Source organism: Alosa sapidissima, chromosome 8, assembly GCF_018492685.1.
Source record: "Alosa sapidissima isolate fAloSap1 chromosome 8, fAloSap1.pri, whole genome shotgun sequence".
Lineage (NCBI taxonomy): Eukaryota > Metazoa > Chordata > Actinopteri > Clupeiformes > Clupeidae > Alosa > Alosa sapidissima.
In genome coordinates this window covers 35,108,350-35,120,435 of record NC_055964.1, presented here as the reverse complement: position 1 = coordinate 35,120,435, position 12,086 = coordinate 35,108,350, and the positions used below count along the sequence as shown (strand labels likewise).

The following is a 12,086-nucleotide window of genomic DNA, read 5'->3' as shown; positions in this document are numbered from 1 at the left end:
GCACGGCTGAAGTGCCCTTGAGCAAGGCACCTAGCCCCTCACTGCTCCCCGAGCGCCGCTGTTGATGCACGCAGCTCACTGCGCCGGGATTAGTGTGTGTGCTTCACCTCACTGTGTGTTGTGTGCCGAGTGTGTTTCACTAATTCACGGATTAGGATAAATGCAGAGACCAAATTTCCCTCACGGTATCAAAAGAGTACTAAGATACTTATACTTACTTATACCACATATTTCATAAGCAATGCATACTCACTGTGTTTTCATGTTTTTTTATTTTTCATTTTTATTGAACCATTTTCAATAAGAAATAAATTACTCAGAAATTTGTTATGGGGCAATGAATAGAAATAACTCATTCTTAGCCCATATGCAACAGTGGCCATTTACCAATCAAGGTTTCATACGTGTTTGTCCAATGCAAAACCTGTCCTAACCAAATACAACAGTCATATTTTCTTCAGATATGTTGTGTCAGGAGCCATATCATTCACATGACACCAGTCTTCTGAGTTATACATTTTGAGTTCTGACTTCCAAAATTAGAGGTAGACATGGATAAAAATACAGAATAACTTATGACGGTAAGTGTTACTAAATGGAATTTGCTTTGAAACAATGGAAGAGAATCACTGAAGAAAGCAAAGCCAACAAAAATATAGATTGTTAAAGAAAACCCATACACGTTTAGCCTTCCTCCTTGCATAATGCATGAAATCAATCTATTCCTAACCTTGCCTCTAGAAACTAAAGAAACCGTTACGTTTCACTAACAAAAACTGCAATCTTGTCAATCCTCAGAGAAAAAAATAGTAGTAAAATCATTTGCATTCCTCAAGAACGCCAAGACTGGTCAGGGCTAATTCTACACTAGGCGCAGGCTGACATGAAGTGCTTAGATTACCCTTTGAAAGGCCAGGCTATGAACTGGAGTTGTGTTTGCCACAGATAAATGTATAAACTCTGACTGATTTTGGGCACATAAGAACCTCTGGAATACACATTGCATAATGCATAGCAATCACAGATGAACAGATCCGATCATATTTAGATGCATCAGTTTTTACCAATTAAATTATTGTTCATGTTTTTCCTTACATTATGTCTAAATTGTATCTTTTTTTGAAGGCGGCGAGCAGCTTCCAAAGCTAGCCACTGAAGGCTCCTTGTGCTGGGTGGCCTTCTCCATGCGCCGGTACCACGGCTTGACCTTGGTGTTCTCCATCATGTCGTCAAACGCCTGAAGCCCTTCCATCACTCTCAGCACGCCGAACACGGCCTGCAAGACACACACAACACACAGCAGATAACGCATAATGCACGGTGGGCATGCATTATTAATGTCATGTCCACACATCATTTTGCATCTGACTATATAGCTCCATTTCCTTGCTTTGCTGAAGCCATGGTGCCGCTGTAACCCTTTAGTGAAACACTCCCTCAGGTCTCCCAGAGACAGAAGTTATCGTTCTCTCAGCCAGCAGGCTTCTGATCTTACTGTGGGCTACACAAAATGGAACACCACAGGCCACTGTATTTCCCTGTAGTCCTCTAGAACCTGGTTCCGAGGCGTCACGTGGTTTTCAGCACAAAAACTCATTTTATTCTTTTCATGGAGAGCACTGCTCTATGCTGTTCTATGGTGCTTTCTGCCTCTTAGTTGCGCACGCATGTTTTCGTGACGCTGCATAGAAATCCATGTATACGGCCCTGTTCACAGTGGCACACACATGCCCTCTAGTGGCATCAGTAAGTACTGAAGTGAAACCAGGGGGAAAAGGCACATCTCCATACAACAGGAATGCCAATCAAACTCCTTCCAGCTGTGGACCACTTTACCTAATTTGTAGTTAACCAAGGGCCAAATAATACCAACAGCATAACCCATGACACCCATACGGAGACAGAAGAACACCCATCATAAGAACCCCCATCATACGAACACCCATACGGACCCCCGTCATAAGAACCCCCCCATCATAAGAACACCCATACGGACACCCCTCATAAGAACACCCCTCATAAGAACACCCATACAGACCCCCATCATAAGAACACCCATACGGACCCCCATCATAATACCAACCATATGGACCCCCCATCATCAAAAAGAAAACCGGCTTCTGTTCATGTCGATTTGTTTACTTTATCAAATTATAGGGTTGCAACAATTAATCGATTGATCAATTGGAGACTAATTGAACTCTGGACCAAAATAAATGTTGTGCTGTTTGACAGTGGAAACAATACATAATCCAAGGAGGTCCAATGAAATATGGCGTACAAATAAGTGTGATTTTGTTTTGGCCAAGTAGTGTGCATGTATATACCAATGGAAACGGAGGTCACCCCCTCCTGAAATAGCCAACTATGCTGAAAAGGCTTGGCTGGATAGGGCTTCACAGACAGCCTTACCTGGGAGCGTTTCATTATAAGATACCAAGCGAGTCAACAACCACAAAAGCACATTAATGAGACAGTGGAACACTATTCCTAGGAGCTGAACAGTATTCCTAGGAGCTGTCAACCGTCTTACCAGATCTGCGAGGTTGGGCTCACCCCCTCCCATAAACTTCCTCTGTTTGCCGATGGCTGCCACCCAGTCATTCACAGCCTTGTAAAGGTCCTGCCTCACGTCGTTCTGCAGGTTGTGTCTGTGAAAGGGACAGTCATGGATGTTCTCATGTTATACTGACATTCAAACCGGACAGACAGCCTGAGCCTATCCAGGAAGCAGAGTACTGCAACAGTGATATTATTATACATCCATTCATTTCTAGGTAGAAATGGATCAAACATTAACATAATGTGACACCAGTGAGGGAAAAAAAAGACTATGGCATCTATCATGATATGATTTACTGGGACACACACACACACACACGATGACACTCACTTATTTTTGAGTCTCTTTGAGATGAGCCACATGGCGCCAGCTCCTACATACTTGGCAAAGAAGCCCTCAAAGGTGCCAAACTTGCCCTCGCGCACAATGTAGTCGAAGGACGCCAAGGCCTCGCCAGGCGTACGGTAGACGTTGGGGGAGATGAGGTGGACGAGCCAGTCATCAGCCCACTTGCGCCATTTCATCTCCTCTCTGTGGGGCACAGCATAGGCGCTCAGACAGACCACACTGACGCCAGTGGCACCTTACAGTCACTACACACCAATGCCTGTTTTTTTATACAACACACACACACACACAATTGCAGATCATATCAATCAAATCAATCATTTTTTTGTATTGCACCTTTCGTACAGAATAGCAATTGAAGGTGTACAGTATATACACTGTACACCTTAGAAACAAGCAAGGCACGGTGGAGTGGCAGAATTAAAATTCTATTGACATAGACCTTTAAAATGAAGATAAAGATTATGACAAAACAGTAGCCTAGTAGTTTGAACATATATGTTGCTCCCTTTTCACACAATCTGGCAGACCTTTAACCGCAACGAGGAGCAAACAAACGACTGCTGTTACATTCTATGATGTATTTATGTTTTCTGGGATGACTGCTAGGTGATCATTTGGCCTAGCAGCTCATTTGGCTTAGCAGATAGCCATGTTTAGCCAAAGTGACGTGCAGATGCATTTAAACATTTATAACCTCTAGCCTACTCACTGCACACTGTAAGCTCACAGATGTGCATTCACAGTTTTGACTCATGAAGACATAAATTATTACTAGCAGGCCGACAAAAGATAGCAGATTTCCGTACTTCCTTGCCCCCTTGTCTGGGTACAGTGTCTCCTCCTCTCCACCGGTCACCATGATCCAGTACTTGTTGTTGAACTCCACCACCTCCTTTCCACTGTCGTTCCTCGTCGTCATCTCTGGGTAGCACTCAAGGATTTGAGGAATCGTTTTCTCCCTAAAAACAGTGTTTAAAACAAACAAACAATTTGGGACCATTATGGGATCGGTTATGTAACAAACATGTAGCTGTTTGCACCAGATACATTATTCTCACCTGCTGACTAAGAAGGTCTTCAGAGAACTAATAATGACGGATGAATCGTTCAGTTGCTGGTGGGTAGAAGACAGTAAAGTATGAAACTACTGCTCTTCCAGACTCTACAAGGCTGCTCTTCATAAGTAATTAATATGGGGTACATTACACTTAGCTGACACTTTCACCCAAAGTGACTTACAAAAAAGGGAACAATCAAGGCACAGTGCGACTAGGACATGTTAAGTGCAGCAATAAGTACTATTTGTATAGAAAAGAATGACAGTTGTAGCAAAGCTAAATCAAGGGAAAGAAGACAAGGGAAAAGTCAGGACGGGGAAGACAGGTTATGGTAAGTGGTAAGAATGGTGGTAAGAATAAGCCAGTCTAGTTGTTAGCAGTGCTAGTTGTTAGCAGTGCTAGGAGATGAGGCAGACATCCCAAATCTCCCGGAAGTTCCGGGAGTCTCCCGCATATTAACAGCGGCTCCCTGACGCCCGCAAATTAAATAAAATCTCCCGGAATCTAGAGCGAGCGATCAAGAGTGTGCACGCGAGACCAAGACTTCAAATCGCGAGTGCATCTGAGTGACAGGGGGGAGAGAGAGGGGTGGTGCGTGTGTGCCTGAGCACATCCAAGACAGCGAGCATCCTGATTGGTTGATTTAGCAAAACAGGCCAATCAGTTTTCAGTGTAGGCGGGCTTTTTATCTCTTTTCTCCCAAACTTATCAGTTCAGTGTATCTAGGAACAAGAGCGTCATGGAGTCAGTGCCCCCCAAAAAAGGAAAATGTAAGACCCATTTCAAAGTGTACCCTGGTCTCATAAGAGTAAAAAATAATGATAGGCCTAGTCTTGCACGCTGCACTGTTTCTAACAGTGACTTTAGCATTGCCCATGGCAGGTAAAATAATTGCAAAATACATGTTGAGGTGAGTTTAACTAGTGCCAATTCATGTGCATATTATTCTATATTCAGGCCTATACATGGCTAATTGCCATGAAAAAAAAACAAAACTACCAAAATGTACATATTTTATTTTCACAATTTCTATCTTCATTATTTGGTGTACTGACTAGACATTGAACAAAAATATTAATCTGTATTTCAGTATCTAAATAGGCTAAGTTTTTTTTTTTTTTGGGGGGGGGTACGTAATACCTCCCTGAAATGACTTTTTGCAGGTTGGGATGTCTGGATGAGGTACTCTCAGGTTTCACAAGATAGAGAGGGACGATAGAGGGTTACTATTGGGCTAACAGAGAAGGGTGCAGTGGGCTTGAAGATGAGGTCAACAATACGATAGAGGGTTACTATTGGGCTAACAGAGAAGGGTGTGGTGCAGTGGGCTTGAAGATGAGGTCAACGATATGCGAGGAAGACGGTTGATGTGTGAACTCGGAGTCATATAGATCTCCCAATAGACTCCTCCCTTCAGACCTCCATAGGTTTGTGGTGCGAAATATCAACATCTGCTTGTAACTGGCTGCAATAGTGTTGTGTGAGTAGGTGCACTGCACTCATTGTGTTTGTTTTCATTGCGCACACAGAGCAGCTAATGCATAGTGAGAAGATATTTGCTGAACACGACAAAAAGTGTGTTGGCTTAGAATCTCTTTCTGTTCCTTTAACTTCTAATGGTATAGCGTTGCTTTAGTACACTACACATTTTCTTTTTTTTTTTTTATACTTAATTCTTGTTTTCCGGTGTTTGTGGGACCAAGTCCTTGTTTCACAGATGTCATGTCTGACTTACCACCGAGTCGTTCACCATCAAGATGGGGACTTTTCTGTAGGTGGACCACTTAATCTCCTTCCGCATTACTGGGTTAACCTCCACAATCTCATAGGGTAGCCCATGGTAATCCAAGAACGCCCGCACTTTACTGCAGAAGGGGCAGGTTTTGTACTGGTAAAGGGTCAGTTTCACTTCTGCACTGGATTTAAATGGCTAGGGAAATTCATAAAAACAACAAAGCAGCCCTTAGACAAACATCAAGTGTAGTGCAAAAAAGCAACTGCAAAGCATATTGCAAAACTGTACGTTAGAACTATGATATAACCTAAATTGGGTAACTAAGCTAACTGGAAAATTGGCTAACAATGACCACATTACCCAAGTTAGCTAGTAAGGTTTCAGATGGCATTCCAAAAGGTGGGGTCCAGGAAAAATACCATTAATAATCAAACCCTATAACGAATTCGGTATATTCCATGAACTTACTTGTGCCTCTTCTTCTGCAAGGTGACGCTGGAAAGTTAATTTAACAGTCTGATACAGACCTAGCCCACCACCGAGCAAGAACGCACATCCCAGCACCCTCGCGCTACGCAGATGGGTCGTAAAGAAGGGTATAGACCGGAACCCTCCAGTACCGGTTCCGTATGCTCTTTTAGATCCATTAAGAGTAATTTTCGGTACCAAGGCATAACTGTTCGCTGTCCGGCAAGCTGGTGTCTCCAATACCAGCCTGCCGACCTTACCCAGCGTTCTTACACAGGCAGCTGCCATCTTGGATTTTACATAAACTCCCATGATGCAACGTCCACGTGAGCGAGAAGGGAAAGTGGAAAGTGGGCGTGATACATAAGTGAACTGAATGCCGCCTGCAGCTTCATCTGGCGGCCCTAAGCACCAGTCTTCTGCGTACACATTTTTGGAGAGCGCAGTTAGTCAAACCAATTGTTGACTTTTGCTAAAGTTTTTAACTAACTGAGAAGGGTGACGGGACGGATATAACAGTAGACAATTTAAAAGGAATTTCGATCTTCATTTTTATTTAGAGGACCCCGCGCCCCCGAGAGCTTAACAAACTTTGTGGCACTTGATGGATACTAAGGTGAGTGAGGACTGGAGGGGAGTCTTGAATGTGTGATTGCATTGAGTGTTTTAATAATGCGTGTTTCGTGCTCAATGTTTTGTCGTTGTTGAGTTGAATTGATTCGCACGGTAGATTAATTAGGCTACATTGCATATCTCCCTGTGACCGTCGTCTCTCTGTGTCCAGCAAGCTGATGCAAACACATAGATTTGTAATTTACACGCACATTAATTTAGCCTATATTGAATGAAAACTATAAGGAGAAATTTTGGATTACTAACATTTTATGAAATAGAAGTGATTAACATTTCATTGTGTATGCTTTCTATACATTCAATAGGCCTACTGTGCATCAACTTTGCTTTGTCATTTGCTCACTCCATGTCGCGACTTTCTAATAAAGGTCATGGGACCCCCTTTGTCACGAGTTAAAGGAGAATTCCGGTGTGATATTGACCTAAAGTGTATCGAAACATGATACCGAGTGTGAACGTATGTCTCATAGCCCATCTCGGCTTGTCCCCTGCACTCCAAAATCTGGCGCTAGTTAGCCGATGCTACCAACATCTTTTTCAATAGTGGTGCTTCGGCATCGGGCTAGCCATGCAAATAAATCACTGTTTTACACCCATTTACGAGGCTCAATGTATCTCCACACTTCATTGGTAGACTTCCTAGGGCCCTGACATTTAAAACGAGACATTGAGAACTTTGAAAAAGCACTGGTAGTTTACTTACAAGACGATTTATACAGACAGTATAGTTTAACGTTTGCAGCCATCTTGAATTTAGTCACGATAAGTCGAGCAACGAGTAAGAATGAACAGGTATGATAAGGGATCAGATTCCAAAAATAATTCAGTGGAAATGCATGGATTCCAGTTGCTGCTATAGGAAGAAACTGAAATCCATGCATTTCCACTGAATTATTTTTGGAATCTGATCCCTTATCATACCTGTTCATTCTTACTCGTTGCTCGACTTATCGTGACTAAATTCAAGATGGCTGCAAACGTTAAACTTCGTGAAGATACTGTCTGTATAAATCGTCTTGTAAGTAAACTACCAGTGCTTTTTCAAAGTTCTCAATGTCTCGTTTTAAATGTCAGGGCCCTAGGAAGTCTACCAATGAAGTGTGGAGATACATTGAGCCTCATAAATGGGTGTAAAACAGTGATTTATTCGCATGGCTAGCCCGATGCCGAAGCACCACTACTGAAAAAGTTGTTGGTAGCATCGGCTAACTAGCGCCAGATTTTGGAGTGCAGGGGACAAGTCGAGATGGGCTATGAGACATACGTTCACACTCGGTATCATGTTTCAATACACTTTAGGTCAATATCACACCGGAATTCTCCTTTAAGGGTATTCTGCCTGAGGCAGTAGTATTAGGAATATCCCGACAGGAAGGGACCATGGCAAGAAAATGCTGAAGGATGTATATAGCCTATGTATTGTATTGACCAATTATCTGACTTACTTGGAGTGGCCACATGACTTGCGTATGGCGCATGGGTCACATGCTATGTCCAAGAAGTGTCCATGTATTGTTGTATTTCTGCATCTCAGCTGCAGAGGAGTCTCCTACTCTGAAGTATTGCATATTGCCATCAAATTCTGGTTTCCTTTAGTTTCAGTTTGTGTGTATCTTAATTATTGGTTTGATGTAATATTTAACCAGTCTCTCTCTTTCGTTCTTTAGATGGATGAAATGACTCCGCATACTGATAAGCCTACGAGTCAGCAAGCTTGTATAGAACTGGAAAAGGCCACACAATTCATCACACAAGTATTACAGGTAACACATACATAGCCTAGTGGAGAATATTTACGAATATTTGTGCTTTTTATCATGACCTTGTCAGCATATGTACATCTCTGCAACTCCCTTGTCTATCCTCACTAGTTGCTCCTCCTCATCTAACTGGCCATTCAGCGTTTGTTAATATAATATCAGCCCTCAAGGTTCCTTGTTTGGCTCTTGGCTATTAATGGTAATGGGAAACCAACTTAGATAGATAGATAGATAGATAGATACTGTAGCGATCTCACCCTCAGACAAGATTCAGCTTTGGCCAGGACAGCCATTTATTGGAACAGGCAGTTTCAGACACAATCAGACATACTAGGACAGGGCAACACAAGGGTAGTCTCAGCCGCACATGCTACACACAATAAGGGTTTATCACACACATCAACACGAGGATAAACACATGAGGTACAACCAAAGAGACTAACACGCTAACAAATACACAACATGGTACACGCAACTACAACTATTATAACCGACATTACACATTATAGCATTCACTCGCACTGCATTCTGGGAGACACTCATTCAACGTTAAACATGTACATCCACCGACGCTACATAACCCCCTCCCGAGCCATTGTCGTCCCCGGCAATGACAGCTGCGTCGGTGTCAGTCCCAGTGCTTAGTTCAAGTGACCGGAAAGCCTCCGGCTGCACGATAACCCCTCCCGACTGGAAGGGCTCTCGGCTGCCTCTGTCACGTCAGTTCTCCCCCGAACAAGCACCAGAACCGGCCAGACGTGGGTCGTGGTGTCGCTTGGGCCCTCGGTTTCCCGCCGTGCAGCTGCGCTACCTCAAACAGCAGCAAACAGTCCCACTGCAAGCCGAACCCCTGGATACGCTGGAACCCCTGGACGTTCGGTAGCCCCTTCTGGCTACGGTGACAGCTCGTGGCCGTTGACACCTGTCCACAGTGTGCCGATCTCCAGGCGGTCAGCAGTCCACGTCGAGGTCCCTCCTCGCGCTGCCCTCTTCTAGAACGTTTGTCGGCTGTCTCTCGAGCACAACGATGCTCCACTGTGGCGGGAAATGGAGACCTCGACCCTCCCTGCAGGCTCGGGACACACAGGAACTCACACACAAAACGTGAAAAACATTGCGCAGACTTGCGTCAACCGGAACGTGCGCACTTCAAATCTCAACAGTCCAAAAAATGATAGCTCCCAAGGCTCTACAGGTCGACGTTACCCTCTTGGTCACTAGCTGGAGCACCGCAAGCTCCCGAACTAGCAGCTATGACTCCATCACACTCTCGACCGGCAGCTGACGCTCTGGAAGTTCTTCAGTAGCTGGCGATGTAAACCCGGCCGCTGTGGTCGTGTTCCAAGGTCGTCAGAGAGTTCGCGCTCTCTATGGATGAGATCCTCAGATGACGGCAGCATCGACAACGGCGTTGAGCCGGGAACTTCTTGCCAGCCGCGGACACTTCCGCGACATCAGCCGGGGCCGCTTCCTCCAGTGCTGGCAGCTCTCGTCGGCTGTGCACGGCTAGTCCCGCATGGTACACGCAACTACAACTATTATAACCGACATTACACATTATAGCATTCACTCGCACTGCATTCTGGGAGACACTCATTCAACGTTAAACATGTACATCCACCGACGCTACAATACTTTATTGATCCCTAGGGGAAATTCAAGGTCACAGTAGCATACAGACAACATACACACACACATTCACTAACAGCAGAAAAAGTAATTTAAAGTATATCATATAAAAAACACAACTAAGCAATAAGGACTGTAGAAGATAAAGAATATACTTAAATACAAATTATACTAAATAAAACTTAATCTAAATCAATTCTAAAAAACAGTATCCATAGTGGGTGATTAATTAATCAGGTGCGCGTGCAATGACTGAAGCAGGGACTGAGCCTCTGGTCCTCTGTGCATAAGGTAAGGTAAGGTGCTCTTTGTGAATGAGTGTCATGGTGATGGTGCAAATGAGTAAGTCAAACAGTGCAACAGTGCAAGAATAAAGTCTATATATCTATATATAAATAACTATATTAAGAAAGGTATAAGTGTGGTCACAGTTTGGCTGTGGCATGGAGGGAGGGGTTGTGCATATGTGCTAATAAAGCACGCAAACAGTGAGGCAGAAGACAATGGTAAAGTGGCTAGTGGACAGACAGTTCAAGACATGGAGGTGGTGAAGAGGCAGACAGACTATGCGGAGAAGTCTATTTCTCCTCTTCCCTTAAGTGATGCATTGAACAGTTCAATGGCCCTGGGGATAAATGACTTCCTCAGTCTGTCTGTTGTGCAAGGCAGAGAGCGAAGTCTCCAGCTGATCAGGCTCGTCTGCTTAACAATAGTGCTGTGGAGTGGATGACACTCATTGTCCAAGATGTTGATCAGTTTGTTCAGGGTCCTTTTGTCAGATATTGAAGTGATGCACTCCAGTTCAGCTCCCACTACAGAGCCAGCTTTCCTTACCAGCCTGTCAAGTCGCCCCGCATCCTTCTTCTTTGTGCTTCCTCCCCAGCATACTACTGCATAGAAGAGGACGCTGGCAACAACAGACTGGTAGAACATCCTGAGGAGCTTACTGCACACATTGAAGGAGCGCAGCCTCCTCAGGAAGTACAGCCTGCTCTTCCCTTTCTTGTAGAGTGCGTCAGTGTTGACTGACCAGTCTAGTTTATTGTCCAGGTGGAGACCCAGGTACTTGTAGGTGCTTACCACCTCGACATTGACCCTATCAATGGAGACTGGTAGCAGAGTGGGCTTAGACCTGCGGAAATCCACCACCATCTCCTTGGTCTTTGAAGTGTTGAGTTGGAGATGATTGAGTTTGCACCATTGCACAAAGTCCTCCACCAGGCTCCTATACTCCTCCTCCTGCCCGTTCCTGATACACCCCACAATTGCAGTATCGTCAGAAAACCTCTGCATGTGGCATGACTCAGTGTTGTAGCAGAAGTCAGATGTGTACAAAGTGAACAGGACTGGAGAGAGCACAGTTCCCTGTGGCGCTCCGGTGCTGCTGATATAAGTATAAGTAAGTATATATACTCATTTGATCCCGTGAGGGGAAATTTGGTCTCTGCATTTATCCCAATCCGTGAGTTAGTGAAACACACACAGCACACAGTGAACACACAGTGAGGTGAAGCACACACTAATCCCGGCGCAGTGAGCTGCCTGCATCAACAGCGGCGCTCGGGGAGCAGTGAGGGGTTAGGTGCCTTGCTCAAGGGCACTTCAGCCGTGCCTACTGGTCGGGGTTCGAAACGGCAACCCTCCGGTTACAAGTCCGAAGTGCTAACCAGTAGGCCATGGCTGCCCCGGCTGATCACCGTGATCACCAGTCTGACGAACTGTGGTCGCTCTGTCAGGTAATCTGTGATCCAGGTTACCAGGTGAGCGTCCACACCCATCTGCAAGAGCTTGTCTCCCAGTCTGAGGGGGTTGGATGGTGTTAAAAGCACTTGAGAAATCAAAGAACATGATTCTCACAGCACTTTTCCCCTTGTCTAAGTAAGAATGTG

The 12,086-nt window shown here is 44.6% G+C and overlaps 2 protein-coding genes across 3 annotated transcripts in view; one reads left to right on the top strand and one right to left on the bottom strand.

Annotated features, from left to right (window-relative positions):
* Positions 1-249: 249 nt before the first annotated feature.
* On the bottom strand, positions 250-6,493 carry ptgesl (prostaglandin E synthase 2-like). The gene is made up of 7 exons (XM_042100611.1): positions 6,176-6,493; positions 5,708-5,902; positions 3,973-4,028; positions 3,721-3,873; positions 2,894-3,094; positions 2,534-2,651; positions 250-1,276 (listed from the first exon to the last, which is right to left on the bottom strand). Exons 1-7 carry the CDS (start codon positions 6,485-6,487, stop codon positions 1,103-1,105), a joined length of 1,209 nt encoding a protein of 402 aa, XP_041956545.1. The 5' UTR covers positions 6,488-6,493; the 3' UTR covers positions 250-1,102.
* Positions 6,494-6,519: 26 nt separating this feature from the next.
* The window catches only part of LOC121715162 (gastrula zinc finger protein xLCGF3.1-like), a 9,295-nt gene continuing 3,728 nt past the window's right edge, over positions 6,520-12,086 (top strand). For both annotated transcript variants that reach the window (XM_042100593.1, XM_042100592.1), the window contains exons 1-2: positions 6,520-6,791; positions 8,476-8,571. In XM_042100593.1, coding sequence (XP_041956527.1) covers positions 6,780-6,791; positions 8,476-8,571 — 108 coding nt within the window. In that variant the 5' untranslated portion in view covers positions 6,520-6,779. The remainder of the gene's footprint in view (positions 6,792-8,475; positions 8,572-12,086) is intronic.

Coding starts and splice junctions, on each gene's coding strand:
- ptgesl (XM_042100611.1), bottom strand. CDS start 6,487: ATGGGAGTTTATGTAAAATCCAAGATGGCAGCTGCCTGTGTAAGAACG. Junction 5,903..6,175: donor TTGCAGAAGAAGAGGCACAA/GTAAGTTCATGG, acceptor GAATTTCCCTAG/CCATTTAAATCCAGTGCAGA. Junction 1,277..2,533: donor AGCCCAACCTCGCAGATCTG/GTAAGACGGTTG, acceptor TGTGTCTTGCAG/GCCGTGTTCGGCGTGCTGAG.